The following is a 16,315-nucleotide window of genomic DNA, read 5'->3' on the forward strand; positions in this document are numbered from 1 at the left end:
CCCAGTTGAGTTAGATGGAATTGGTAGGGGTTAGAAAGCCATATATTTGAAGGTGATTTAAAAACCTTACTGTATTTGTTCTCTATTACTGCTGTAACAAATTACTACATATTCAGTGGTTTAAATAACACACGTTTATTTGCACAGTTTTGTAGGTTAGAGGTCTGACATGGATATCCCTAGGCTAACATCAGGGTGTTAGTGCAACTGCATTCCATTCTGTAGGTTCTAGGAGATAATCCATTTTCTTGCCCTTTTTAATGTCTGGAGACCACCCATGTTCCTTGGCTGCGTTCCTCTCTCTTCAGAGCCAGCAATATTGCGTCTCTGCCTTTCTGGAGTCACATCTTCCTCTTGTTCTCTGGCTTTCTCTTCTACTTTAAGGACCTTTGTTATTACATTGGGCCCACACAAACAATATAAAATGTCTCCCTGTTTTGAGGGAGATTAGCAACCTTAGCGGATTAGCAACCTTAATTCATCTGCAACCTTAATTTTCCTTTTCCATGTAACAACACATTCATAGGTTCCTAGAATCAGGATATGGACAACCTGGGAGACGGGCATATTATTCTGCTTACAACATCCAGTTTGCAAACTGATAGATTTGTTGTTAATATTGAGGGATGAGTTAAGGATAGGATATTGGCTCACAATTTGTGTACTTGGGCAGATGCTAGGTAAAAGTTACTGAAACAGAGAAATCAGGAGGTGGTGCCTATTTAATGAGAAAACAGTGAGTTCAGATGTGAACATGTTACATTTGAGAGGCCTCTGAATTGTGTCTGAAGCATAGAGGAAATTTATGCTGGAGATACTGTTTTGGAGGTTGACAGCATTAAAATAATAGTTGAAATCCCTAAACTGATAAATTTTCTTTGAAAAGTGAAAAAACAGAAAATACAGAAGAGATTCCTGAAGAACATATAATTTTGCATTTTTCAAAATATGGCAGCTTTATGGAATATGATGAAATATGAACTGAAGTAGAATAAAAATATTAAGATAATTTACACAGAAACTATTTTCATTGATAAATCAATGGTTGTAAGTCTATACAACTCTTACTGTTCTTCATCAGTAAAAATTAGAACTGCAGTATATTTACCTCTGTTAAAGACAAGTTAAGGCTGGCCCTGGGTGGCTCTCACCTGTAATCACAGCACTTTGGGAGGCCAGGGTTGCATAAGGTCAAGGCCAAGGTGACTCAAGATCACTTGAGCCTAGGAGTTCGAAATTAGCCTGTGTAACATGGGGAAACCTCATCTGTAGAAAAAAGTACAAAAATGAGCCGAGCGTGGTGGTGCACTTCTGTACTCCCAGCTACTTGGGAAACTGAGGCAGGAGAATCACTTGAGCAGGGGAGGTGGAGTTTGCAGTGAGCAGAGATCATGCTGCTGCACTTCAGCGGGAGTGACAGAGGAGACCTTGTCTCATAAATTAAAAAAAATAAAAAAAGGCAGTTTATGACAGAAGCAACCTGGCCAACTAATATTGGACTCTATGCCTAAAATTTTAGCTTCTTCCCCAAATCATGAGTCATGGTCAGCAAATGTCATTGTCCTTATTTGAAAATAAAATCAATCTATAGAATCAGAATTTTACTCACATGTAAGAAACTTTGGGAAAAAATGTTGGTTTATAAATCAAGTGAATGTACAGATAGAACTATTTTTCTTTCCAAAAAATTAAAACTTGGCTGGGTGCGGTGGCTCATGCCTGTAATCCCAGTACTTCGGGAGGCTGAGGCGGGTGGATCACGTCAGGAGATCGAGACCATCCTGGCTAACATGGTGAAACCCTGTCTCCACTAAAAATACAAAAAACTAGCCGGGCATGGTGGCGGGCACCTGTAGTCTCAGCTACTTGGGAGTCTGAGGCTAGAGAATGGCGTGAACCCGGGAGGCAAGAGCTTGCAGTGAGCGGAGATCACGCCACTGCATTTCAGCCTGGGCAACAGAGCAAGACTCCGTCTCAAAAAAATAAATAAATAAAAAAATAAAACTAGGCCTTCTAAAATTTAGCCAATAAAGGATAGACAATAACTATGGGAAGTATTACATATTTTGTAAATAGTGTCTGAAATACTAGTGTTATAGTTGGCAATACCTGTGTTCGAAAAATAATTCCTGTAAATAGAAAATTTATCTGTGTTTCTTCAGCACTGTTCAAATTTAACAGCTTTAAAATGGGTAGGTACAATCATTCATTTATTAAGTGGAAATAGATCTAGAGGATTTTTAAAAAGTAAAACAGGGTCACTCCTTTCTAGTAATTTAGTACTCTCTAAGAAATCTTTATCTGTAATTTGGTCTTTTGAATGTATTTACCTGCAGGGAAGGAGATTCCCTGGGGAGTTAAATCATCAGTGAATAAATCAATCTCATTTATAAATGAGTCTCCTGTATGCCTGATTAACAAGAACCAGTCTCTTAAAATATGATCATACCTCTTCGGAAAGATAAGTATTAATCTTCTCAGTCACAAAAGCTGAGGATAGAATTTTGAACCTGATTATTTCACTTAGTCATCAAAATATTAATAGTTTCTGAACATTATAGATTTCTTTGCCATAATCTATATCTTGAGTAGTCAATAAGTTAAGAAAACTGATCAATGTCTTATGAAAGCCTACATTTGCTTTCTTATGCTTAATTATACTTGGGGAACCCATATTGAATAAAATATTTTCCATTTGCCTACATGTTAAAATGTCATTATCATTCCTTTTGCACTTACTTTATTGCAGAAAGTTCTGATGATAAACAATTTGACAATAGTACTTAATGATTTGCTTCCCTACAGGGTAATGATAATAATGCATTTATTGTATTTTATAGTTTATGCCAACCATAAAGCTTCCATCTGTCATTCTTTTCTCTGTATTGAAGCCATGCTGCTCTTGGCATGGGTCACATTTGTAAATGTTTCGTTTATGAACCATTCCTCCTCCTGACTCCTCTGCAATACAGAAATATGCCAAAAAAGATTAGCTGCCTTACAGTTCATATGTCTCTAAATTTGGCATCACATTCACTGTGACATTTCCTCAATAGTTTCCAGTAGGAACTTGTCCTACATAATTCTCATGATTTTATTTATCAAATAATTGTGCAAAAAGCTGTTTAATGTGTAAATGATATGACAACTGGTTGTCTTAATATTTTTTTTTTAAAGTCTTCACGTTTTTCCTGCCCATTTCTCTCATTATAGATTACTCTGTTCTACAGTCAATGTTACTTACTAAACTACTACAATCCAATTTAGCTATACAGATGACAACACATAATTTTTAGGCAGTCAAAGATGTTGAAATCATGGTAAAATGATTAGAAAATAACGTTTTCATTTAAATTATTTTTTGTAGCATCTCCCCAGAATGTATATTATTGTATCTGGTTTAATGACCCAATAACCATGTTTTGTGAGCAGGTTACTGTGAAATCTGAATGTTTGTGAATAGAATTTAGTTAGCTGCTTATAGAATATTGGCAGTTCAGCTCTGCCTTTTTTATCATCTAAAGGAACTAGAGTATAGATAATTCAGAAATCAGCTGGAGAAATGGGGTGGGGGAATCCAAGAAAAAAAAAACACCATTGTTCTTAGATTTCTCTTGAATACTCGTCAAGTGGATTAATTAACAAGAGAGATTCAAAAGTTGAAGAGGAGGCAATCATGACCCATGACACAGCAAGCAAACTTTTGTGTGTTACTCTTATTGTCATATATAGAGTAGCCATGCTACCCTAGTAGGGTGGCTAAGAAGATCATAGTTTATTGAGAGCTAGGGTTGATACTACGGTTAGAGGATTACATGGTTTAGGTTAGAGCAACACCCAACAATTAGTTGGATAAGAAATACAGCTTGGCCAAGCATACAGTATTAAAGCAAAGTAGAGAACCCACGAAGTAGATAGGAAAATATGTAACCTAAACAATGGTTAAATTTCTTGGGACATGATACAAGTTGGAGATTTAGGAAGTCTCTTCCAATATATTAATGTGAAAAATTGCTTGTGTGTCGTGATATTAGGCATGCCATGAAAAGTCCCAAGTCAGTGTTACCTGAAAGGTGCTATAATCAATTCAAATTTAACTTGGATAAATAAATAACGCAAAAGGGAAGAGAGGAAATGATATTTCATAAACACATTTGTATGCTATTTTAGTTAAATTGTTTTCTTCATATGATGGATGTTGGTTATCAGATAATAGGGGGGATAATTTGAACACTGTACACAGTCAGAGATGGGGATAGATGTCCAGGGTTTGGACTGAGAGTGAGCAGTGTGAGGGCAGTCAGTGCTTCAGGGTTTGGGGCCAACAGGGAACAGAGAAGATGACTCCAAAAGATACAAATGTGTGTCTTCTCAGAACTCATTCTGGGCTCAAAACAAATGCCCACTTTGATTTTATTTTTTTCCAGAGACCACTTTGCCTCTTAACTACATCTCAGAAAGATCATATGTAAATAGCCCTTGACTTTTGCCGTCACAAACCAAGTACAGTGGCCGTTTAAATTTCATCCAGCACCTGCCTTCCTGCTTATACTATACTGCTTTTCCAACAGTTGGTTAAGAATGTTCTTTTCTAAGACATGCATTTCCTGCCCATGCTCCCTTTCGATTACCTCATTTATTCATTTTCTTTGGAAGATACACACCCACAAACACCCCCCCCAACACACACACTCACACTCACACACATGTTAAAGTAATGGTTATAATTGTGCTGTCTTGATTTGGCTATAATTTCAATGGACAAAAGAATTCTGTCATTTTCAAGTTGTTTAATATGTGTTTGTTTCAAAATTATGGCAACACAATTAAAATTTTTATCTGATGATGTCTTATTTCTGATGACTAAAGGTTAGGTTACAAAAGTGTTTACCTCTGATAATGCTTAATTATTTATTTATTTTTTTTGAGACAAGGTCTTGTTCTGTCATTCAGACTGGAGTGTAGTGGTGCAATAGTGGCTTGCTGCAGCCTAGAACTCCTGGGTTCAAGCAATAACTCTCATCTCAGCCTCCTGAATAATGGGGACTACAGGCACACACAATCACACCTGGCTAATTTTAATTTTTTAATTTTTAATTTGTAGAGATAGGGTCTTGGTATGTTGCCTACGCTTGTTTAATTCGTTTTTAAAACATCTCCCACTCTATGTAAAACAATATCTCCTTGGACAAATTTGGCAGACATTTCCTGTATTTGGGATTGTTTTGGAGAGTATCTACAGGTAGGAAATTATTTCCCTTTCTGTTGTCTACTGGGATGCATGTAGTCCTTGGCACATCTATGAAAAGTGCGATAAGTGGTACAATTACTGACAATTTTGATGGTGATTTTGAAGGTGTGATATGGGATGTCTGCCCTTTTAGAAGAGCAATTTAATTCTACACAGTCTACTAAATAGCTGCAGTCATTTTTTGTCTGCACCTTCTAAATGAGGGCATTTTAATCTGTTCTGCTATATGTGTGTTTGAATAAACTATGGCATGTGAGTTGACACAAAAATCTTAGTAGCGAAAGTCATAAAGTAGAAAACTGGTATACCTTGAAGGTAGGCATTGTAACTTACAGACTTTCTATATCCTATAGTTTCCAATATATAGAGTCTTAAATGTAACAGAGACTCAATAAATGTTTGTTGAAATAATGTCAAAATGTATAATGTAAAATCAGGTAACATTTCTTGACCGCTGAGGTCCTAGTTAGGGAAGTTAACATCTATTTTCATTATGTCCATGTAAGTGTAATGGAGAGAACAAACAAAACCGTAGGAAGAAAAATTTTTCCATCTTCAAGAAAAAAGACTAAATTTTAATTCTCAAATTTTCTTTCACAGATTTTTTTTTTTCCTTTTCAACAGAAAGCCACTGCTATTTTTTTTTAAAGTAAGGTTTTCAGTAGTTTCTTTTAGACCTTTCTTCCACTATATAGAAATGGTTTTGCATTGAGATGGCCAGTATATTGTAGATATAACTTTCAAGTAAGTAGTTATAATCTCTTTTATCAGGACCGTTAAACCAATGATTTAAGTGTATTTCAGACCTTAAGTTTCATAATATTCTTCAAAAAATTGGAAAATGTCCAAAGCCCATAAAAGACAAGTGGGAACATAAGAAAGGTTAGAACTAGAAAGGCAAGACACATGTTTGATGCTGTGTAAGCAATGGGGAACATGTTCAATGGTTTCAGCTAAATGGGGCACTTCTTTGTGAGAGATGAGAGACTCACAACATTTATTAATACAAGACTAGAAAATCTAAGACTATAGCCAAATAGTATTTTCTACCTATTTAATCCCTGAGTAATTGAGACAAATGTAAATCATATAGGTCTCAACTGAATTTGCTTACAAAATGCTGAAGATGTCAAAATAGAGGAAGCATCTAATGCTGTTAATTAGGGACATGTCAAATTTTCTTTTACTCATTTTTAACCACAGAGATAACAAAGCAGTTTTATAGGAAAGCACGTCTTTTGAGATAACTCATTAATAAATCTCAATGACCTTGCTCAGGAGCCCAGGAGGGAACCTGTAGTTTGGTGACCTTGTGATAGATCACATCCACACCTGAGTTATCCTTTGGTCTCTGTGGTAAGTGCTGGTAATAGCAGGTTTTAGGAATGATTATAAGGCTGAAGCAAATATAGCTCTGTCAGTCAGGATAAGGATCTGGAGGTTCTTGGAGTGAGTGAAATATAGTTCTTGCTCTAGAGTATAACTTGCTTTCTAAGTAATAGGAAACTGCTTCACTTGATTTATCCTGAAAGTAATTTAATTAGGAAGAAAATTATATAGCTTCAGTGTTTTGTCCTTTTTTTTTCTATTCCAGATAACAGTGAAGAAAAATAATTTTTGATTTTTGTAGCTTATTTAAGATAACTAAGGGAATTATCTAGTTTTAAGAAGGGACAGAAATATTTGAATGTTTTCTGAAAAACATACTCTCTAGCAGAGTAGAAAAATGAAAGGTGTAAGTTCAAAAGTTCTAAACTTGAATTTATTCTCTAATTAGAAAAAGTTAACCTCACTATTTTCACATTACCTTATACTTAAAAATCAAATTTTCAATCTCAGATGTAACTGAAGGGATAGATAAAATTAATAATGAATGCCCTCTATGTTAAAAACAAGGAAACAAGCAAAAACAACAAAAAATAAGAATAACCACCACAACAAAACAAAATGTTGTAAGTACACCTAATGAACAAATAATTGATCTCAGGTTCTAGATAAAAGTAGCTTCGTTGTTTTTAAGAAAGTATGATCCTCTTTAGAAAATTTTTCCGTAAAATATTCCCAATACAGAGAGGACCATATCAGGAGTCAACATAATTCAGTGTCTATTTAAAGCAATCTATGTTAGTTTTTTTTTCAGATTTAAATATGGTTGCAACTCTATGTGAGGGTAGAGCCCCATATTATGTATATCCGAAAGTAAAAATTTTTGGTTCTTACCTTTCAGAAATATGCAGTGATGTTAAAACTGGATTAATTTGATAATCTAAATATCAGTTTAAAGCATTTAAACATTATTATATTCAAATGGACTGCTTCTAAAGTGTAATGTAGAAAGGTACATGTTTGTTTATATGTCTGTAATTTGAAGTATTCTCTGATTGTATCTGAAATTTTGTTTACCTGTGTTTTTTCAGATGGGAAAAAACACCTAGTAGAGTGTTAACAGTTAGTGGAACATAGAACCATCATAAACCTCTGCTGATGTGTTGTTACTGAGTGACTTAGTAACTTAGAACCTTTAAGCTGGACCTTAAAGTTTCTAAATTGAATGATTCTAGGAAGAAACCCCTTACTTTATTTTTCATAAGGTTTGTTAGACAAAGTTCTGAAACATGTATTTATGATTGTCTGAACTTTAAAACATATTGATAAATCTTTGGACTCAATTTACATGACATTGACTTAAATTTTTACAACAAAATTATCCTAAAAGAATAGCTACTTTCTTAGTGGCTTGATTTATCTTGTCCTTGTTTAATTTTTCAAAGTGATTTATGAATAAAATCTCATCTTTTTCTTACTGTGCTGTTTGAATAAAGATGATCTTCTATGATATACTATAAATCAATATGCTGATTGTTTTTAAACTAATACCTTTTAGATTTACTAAAATGATGTAGTAAAGACTTGATAAAATATTTAAAGACAATAAATTAATATTTAGTTTTTTGTTCTTAGGTAGTAATAACATTCATATTTAATCCAGATATTTTCTTTTAAAACACAATGACATTTTCTTATAATTTTCAAAAGCATGAATAAAGGCAACTCTAATACACTAAAGGACACATTCAGAAAGAAATACAATATGCTGGAAGTTTTTTTCTAAAAGTTAATAGGAAAATTGTATGCAGTTATTCAGACATGTCGTATGCATTATGTTGCTTACAAAACAAAACGTGTATTTTCAGAACTTTATTTTGATGACCCCAGGCTATTTTTTTTATTCAGTTTCTCATTTATTATGCTATGAATAAATAATTGTAGTTTCATTTATACTCTTTACATAAATAGTAGGTGTTAATCTTCCTATTTAAACATCGCTATTATATTAAAAATGGAAAAGTATTGACTTTTTTACTGATGCTAATGCCGATGTAATTTTTTTTCCTCCTACTGAGTTTACAGTGATTTTGCTCTCTGGTAGGGTCTAGATAACTTTTGTTTGGAGCCAGCAGGAGGAGCTCTCACCTTGCTGGGTTCAACGTAATTAGTGTGCCTGAAAAACCTGAATTTGTGGGGGTTTTTTGGTATGTGAAACAAATGATAAAATTAAAATATTTATCACATATATCCAAAATTCTGAATTTTATTTTGATATTAAAGTATCATTCACCTGTCTGAAATGCAAATTTGGAATCTTACTATTTTTAAGAATTTTTAAGAGATATGATTGCAATTTAATGAAATAAAGCAGTTAGGTAAATCTTTTTTCTGGAAGATACTAAGAAACAACAATAAAAAATGTTTCCTAAGCATTTGCACTGTAATAGGTACATTCATATTTTTCTTTTTTATTTGTTTTGAAGTGAATATACTTCACAGTTTACAATTATGAATACTGAGAACAAAGCAGCCTTAATATCTTTTAGAAACAATAATAATTAAATGAATTAACTTACTGGTCATATTCCTATATAAAACTTATAAAAAGGAAATAGCTGTTGATAGATTTCAATACGCTTTAGAGATTTTTAGACACTTAGCTCCATTGAACCCCTTGATTTGAATATTGTGATTTGTAGGCTGTACCAGTGAATTTTCTACAGAACTCTTTGATGAGAAAATTAGAATTAAACTTACAAACATTTAAAAATCACCAAAAGAAATACTGAAGTTTCTATCCATTTAGTGAAGTATATGTTAAAACAATAATGAGATACTGTTGCACACCTGATAGAATGACTTTAAAAAACTGGACAAAATCAAGTCCTGGTATGTACAGGAATGGGAAAACCATACGTTTCCCTACTGAGAATCTAAAATTTCACAGCAGTTTTGGAATCCAGATGGATAGTCTATTTAAAAAACACACATTTTCTGTATAACCCACCAATCCTACTCCTAGTTATTAACCCTGGAGAAATAAAAGCATAGGTTCATATAAAAAATCTATATAGAAAAGCTTGGAGTGACCTATACATAATATTCTTAACTGGAAATAGCCCCACGTCCTTCAGCTAGGGAATTCCATACAGTGGAATCGTTTTCAGCAATAGCAAGGAACAGTTGAAACAAGCAGTGACATAGATGTATCTCAAATGCATATGCGAAGTAGGGAAACCAGGCTCAAAAGGCTACATGCTATATGATTTCGTTTATTTGACACTCTGGAAAAGGCAAAGCTACAGGAAAGGAGATCAGATTAGTGGTTGCCAGAGGATAGGAAAGGGATTCCTTATAAAGGGCCACAAGAAATTTTGGAAGGGTAAAGGCCATATTCTCTAGCTTGATTGTAGACGTGGTTACATGGCTGTAGGAGTTTGTCATGATTTACAGAAATGTACATTTGAAGAGGATGGATTTGTTGTAAGCCAAACAAATTTTAATAAATCTAACTGATAAAAGTGGGGAAATTTATAGATTAAAAAAAAAAAACACTTAAACAGGAATGCCAACTAACTTATTAGCACTTACTTGAATCTGTTTCTTTTTCAAATAAATTGAGACAATAAAGAATATTGAACACTGTCTAGATATTTCATTGCATTAAGGAATTTTTTTTATATTAATGAATTAAGGTATTATAGGTATATTAAAAGAGTATTTTACAAATACATGTTGAATTTTTATACAGGTGAAATGATATAATTCCTGAAATTTACTTCAAATAAATCTTGCAGTGGGGAAGTAGTTAAAAATGTATAGATGAGACAAGATTGGACATTAATTGCTAATTATTGAACCTGAGTGAAGAGTATGTGAGGGTTCATTGTACTATTTTTTTCTACTTGAAAAGGTGTTTGAAAATTTTTCACAATAAAAATTAATTAAAAATTATGGCTTAGTTTTACAAATGTATGTTTAGTTAATAGATTTTAACAATACTAAAGGAATATTCTGCAATGAGTAAGCAGAGTTTAACCTAGGAATTTAAGGATACTTTCATATTTTAAAATGTATCAATAAAATTTATCACAGTGGTTCACCTAAGTAAAATCGGAATCCTTAGACACCAAATGGCAGATGCCAAATAACATACTTACAATTGCACTTTTTAAAATTATAAATGAGAAACCCTCAACTGGGTGCCTTGGCTCACGCCTGTAATCCCAGCACTTTGGGAGGCCAAGGTGGAAGGATCACTCGAGGCCAGGAATTGGAGACCTATCTGCATAGCATAGTAAGACCTTCTCTCTGCATCAAATGAAAAAATTAGCTGGGCACAGTGGTGCATGCCTGTAGTCCCAGCTACTCAGAAGGCTGCAGCAGGAGGATCGCGTTGAGCCTAGGAGTTCAAAGCTTCAATGATCTATGATTGTGCCGCTGAACTCCATCCTGAGCATCAGAACAAGACCTGTCTCTTAAAAAAAAAAAGAAGAAAAAAAGAGGAAAAAGGTATTCCACTTCCTTGGCAAGATGAAAAACCAGAATTAATGATGAGATACCAAAGCATTGTTTCTCAGAGTTAGGTCCATATCCTGCTGACATCTGGAGGCCTAGGAGGTAGTAGTTAAAAGTAAATATCTGCTGAATCATGAGCTCTCCACATTTACCTGTCGGAAACACTACAAAAACCCTCCTTGGTTGATCTCCATCTGTCTTTCCCCATCATTTCTATCACCTAATCTCCCCCAAATAGTCTCCATGCCTACAACTGAGAACTGATTTAGTCATATTTCAGTTAGTTTATAGAAAGTATTCTAAAATAAAACAAAAATCATATATCTGATTGAAACCCCCTCATCCTAGACCAGTTCAAATTGGATCCCCTTTGCGAAGTTCTTCCAGAACTGCCAACCCAACTTAGGCTAACTTAATTGCTAGGGTGTTAGTATAGTCTTCACTTTTATAATTTAACAGAAAATGTTATTATGTGTTTACGTGTCTGCTTTTTTGACCACATTATGGATTACCTTTGGTCAGGAAAAGAGATGGATGGTTTTTACATTTGGTTTCACACCCTTTAACCATAAGTAAGCTACCTAGTATATATAATAATAATGCAGTCAATGCTTTAAAGATTGTAAGATTTTTCAAAATGATTTTTTAATATTTTACTGATTATAAGGACATTTAATAACACAGAGAATTTTTTACACATTTAAGTCTGCCTTAATACAGGATTTTCTTACTGAATGTGGTGTATAAAGACTGTATATGAAAGTAGGGGAAAAGCAAAGTAGTTATTTTATCAGTTTTAAACATCTGCTATTAAAAATGACTTAATTCTGTTTAATAATTTCATTTAGCATTGTTTAGCAAAAATATACGTAGTTTAATTTCTAAATACTTTATGCATTTTATCATTACTTAATACTATTTTATATTATTTAATACATAAATAATTTCTGAAGTAAGATAACTCATTAAACTTAATTCAGTGAATAATAGTAAGCATAATTGACATTAATGATTTAAATAACTTTAATAATTTAATATATTTTTGCATTAGTTGAGAAATTCATGGAATTTTTATTTTCTATTTAATTCCAGTCGTGTTGCTTGATACAACAACTGTGCTGGGAGAACTAGGATGGAAAACATATCCATTAAATGGGGTAAGTTTAAATATCTTTGAAAAATCACCATCATTGTTAGATTTTTCAGATCTCCTAACAATTGATGGAACAGTGAAATTTGTGGCCTACTTGTTATGAATTTTGACATATAACAAATCCCATACAGAAGGTTGAAATACAGTTAGAACTGGTAATCAGTGGGAATGATATGTAAATATCCTTCCTTTCTCTTAAATTAGTAATTATTCTTTAATGCTGTGTTTATACATAGTAACATTAGAATATCTCCCATATAAATATGTTCCTTAAATATAAATTTCTATGTATAAGTTTATGTATGTTATATTTATGTTACATTTGATACCCTCAATGAGTATTTGTGCATAAACTACCACAGTATAAATGGATTGTGCAAATATTAACAATTTGGTTTTTAATACAAAATACAAGTCTACTAAAATATTATGCATTTTTGAACTTGGTAAAAAGATACAAGGTGATTAGGTTTTTGTTAACTGAAATAGTTGTATTTAAATGCTTGTAAGGATGTGTAATTTGCAAAATATAGTGTTTCATGGACCAACATTTTAGCTATGGTTGTACTTGACTTTTTGTATATTTTTATATATTTTGCATCATTTTCACATTACAGTATATGTCTACTTGTTTTCATACTAAGCTAAAATAAAAGTGGTTTGTAAAGCATTTTGCTTTGATTTTTGTCTAGTTAATGAAAATATTGAATGATAGAGGCAGTCACATGTTTTCAGATACACTTGGGTTAGCTTTCCTTTTTTTCCTTAGAAATAGTAGTTTTATTAATCACATTCTTTGTTGACATTTTCACATTGCTTCTTCTATTATATCTTCACATTTAAGTCTCAAGGAAAAATTGATCCAAATATGTTTTATTCTTTTGGAATCTTTAACATATTGCTGTTTGAATTTGACATTTTACAACAACAGTTATTCAATAAGTGTGTATTTTCAACTAAAATATCCTATGAAGAGTTAAATCTTCCTCTCTAACAGCCCATTTGCTTCTTTAGATTAGTAAGTTTTATATACTGTGAGTTTATTTTTCTTAAATTTTTGTTTATTCTACTAGAGCTCTCATCAAACTTTCTGAGGTAAATATCTTAAACTAGGGTTATGCTTTTATGTTTATTCTCTTATTTCCATTAAAATGAACAAACATTAGTATTGTTGAGTATATTAAGTGGGTCATGTTTGTCACTTTCAAGAAATGAATGAAACTTTTCTAAAATACTTTTCATGTGTGTGTGTGTGTGACTGTGTGTGTGTGACTGTGTGTGTGTGTGTGTAATCTTATGAACAGTAGAATAGATTGATAGTATAAATAAGTTTTTAAAAATGTGCAATTATTTTTTTTCTTTTTTAATGAAGAGGATAGATTACTGGTAGTAATGGAGCTTTACTTAATGCTATTTATAGGTTAAAATAAGGAATTATTCAGTAAGGGTGAAGAACTTTTAAAAGAGGATACTGAAAATATCAAGAATGAAAATAATCCAGATATCAGTACAGGTTACAGTATTTAAAATCCACCAGAACCATTAATCAGTTTATAACATGTAAACTAGCATTTATATCCATACATTAAAATTGTAATTATATCTAATTGAAGTCATATAAAATTTTCAGGTACTCAGTTTCACCGACCCATGCTAATTTGATTGACCATTTTAACAATTACATTTTTACATAGACACTAATTCAGTTGATTTTACAAATATGTCATGGGTGGGAGAGACATGTAGACAATATAATTGGCAATACACGATGTAAACTCTATTTGGTATTATAAATAATGTATTTCTAAGGAATAACTTTTTAATTGAAAAAAAAAGCTCTTCCTGTAAAGAATTGAGACATTTTGAAATTGTATAATGTGCTACATAAAATACAGGAAATTTAATCGTAGATTCCATAATTTTTTTTTTTTTACTTAAAATCATCTTTCCACTAGTAATATCATGCTGATATAGTTACAGAATTAGGCATTCAGAGTGTGCCTGTGAACAGACCAATAAATAGTCATTTCAGTAGGAAATTGAGCATCCCTGGTTAGTAATTATGGAAAAAGGATGAGTAGTCTGAACAAATAACGTTTTAGGCTTACAGAAATGAAAAGAGAATTATGAATTTTCTAAAACACTTGCTTATCAATTCGTTTGTGTCAACATATACTTTTTCTTTTAATCATTGTCCTGAATTCAATTTAACAAACTTCTGTTTTATGTTCCTCTATACCAAATACCCTGTTGTTGTGCCTAAGACAGATTTTTCTACCCTCAAGGGGTATTGAAGCACAACGATAATTATACAGAATCACTAGACCGAAGAATGTGTCTTCAGGTTGTTCTGAGTAATGTTTTGTAAAATAATAATAAAAGGAGAGGTTAATTCTGGTCAGGGAAAATTGGGAATAAGAAGTTGCATGTCAGCTCTTTCAAAAAAAAAAACTGTGAAGGAATCGCATATGGGCTTGAAAAAAAGGGAGAAGGCAACTTCTAGGTGAAGGGAGTGGCTTGAGCAAAGGTACAGAATTATTTCATGTATGTATCAAGTTTTAGGAATGCTGAGAATCATTTGGCCTGTAGGGATGCAGTGGAAATCATTTGACTGGAATGGAGGTATATAGTGAGAAATAGGACCTGTAATCATAGGCTAAACCATGTTTTGCAAGACTTAGAATTTCACTAAGTTGAGGTAGATAGTGCGTATCTCTGCATCAGTAAGTTAACTTTTAAAACCTATGTTTAATGTGTACATGGTGGATGAGATCTTTGTTACATAGTTGTATTGGGCTTAGATATGGCCACTATAGTATACAAAATCAAATACCATTTTCAACACTGGAGTACCCGTTACTTAAACATTAAGACAAAATTGAGTGTTAGGAAAACAAAAGTGCTGTTGGATATTACATCACATTTTATTTTAATGACAGTTGGAGAGTAGATAACTTTGTGTTTCTCTAATACTGAATATTGGTTTTGAATATCATATTTTATAGATAATTTTTGTGTGCTCTGACTTAGATGATCACTAGGGCTTCAGCAATGCAATGTAGTACAAGATATGTGATCCTATCTGTTGGCCATAGTGAATTGGTATTAGGAAACTTACCCTGAAATACTTCATGTATTAGTCATGGTTCTTTAGAGAAAGAGAACCAATAGGAAATGTATCTGTATCTATGTTGCTACCTAATGAGAGAGATACTGAGATTTATTTTGGGAATTGGCTCACATGATTATGGAGGACATGAAGTTCCATGATCTACCAACTGAAGAACAAGGAAAGTTGGTGGCGTAATTTAGTCCTAGTCCAAAGGCCTGGGGAGTGGGTACTGATGTCAGTTCCCAAGTCAGAAGACCCAAGAACCAGGAGCTCTGATTTCTAAAGGCAGGAGAAGACGGATGTCCTGTCTTAAGAAGAGGGAGCAAATTTGTCCTTCCTACATCTTTTTCATTCTGTCTCCATTTCAGTGGATTGTATGAGGCCAAGTTACATTAGTGAGGGAGGGCAGATACTCTTTAATTAATCTGTTGATTCAAATACTAAGCTCTTCCAGAAACATCTTTACTCACATACCTGGAAATAATGTTTTAACAGTTATCTGGAAATAACGTTAGAGCAGTTATCTTTTGCCTAGCATGTTGATACATAAAATTAACCCTCAGAGTTAGGAAAATAAGAAAACATGTTACTCATGTGTAAATAAAAGCTGTAAGTAAACCTAACAACTAATGATTTTTATTTTTATAATAGAAGAAGCATAGATTACAATTAAACTCTGTAGAAAGATACTTTATTCCATTAATCAGAGCCCGTCATTTCGTAATATAATTTTTCCAAAGATGAAAATCAAAGATTGGATGTACTGTGATAGAGAATGGAGTATCTATCAATAAACGTTTGTTTTTATAATACAGTTTAAGAAGGAATTCATCATGGTACAAGATTTCAGTATTACAATTTGATTCATCCTAAAATTGAAATTATCTAAAACTATACCGTGTATATATTCAAATTCTGAAAACATAAATTTTGGTGATAATTTCTGTTGGTG

At 32.7% G+C, this 16,315-nt stretch overlaps 1 protein-coding gene across 2 annotated transcripts in view; it reads left to right on the top strand.

The window, feature by feature from the left end:
• The window catches only part of LOC105532500 (ephrin type-A receptor 6-like), a 467,689-nt gene that overhangs the window by 41,643 nt on the left and 409,731 nt on the right, over positions 1-16,315 (top strand). For both annotated transcript variants that reach the window (XM_011970678.1, XM_011970679.1), the window contains exon 2: positions 12,191-12,255. In XM_011970678.1, the coding sequence (XP_011826068.1) occupies positions 12,191-12,255 (65 nt within the window). The remainder of the gene's footprint in view (positions 1-12,190; positions 12,256-16,315) is intronic.

Source organism: Mandrillus leucophaeus, unplaced genomic scaffold, assembly GCF_000951045.1.
Source record: "Mandrillus leucophaeus isolate KB7577 unplaced genomic scaffold, Mleu.le_1.0 Scaffold963, whole genome shotgun sequence".
Classification (NCBI taxonomy): Eukaryota; Metazoa; Chordata; class Mammalia; order Primates; family Cercopithecidae; genus Mandrillus; species Mandrillus leucophaeus.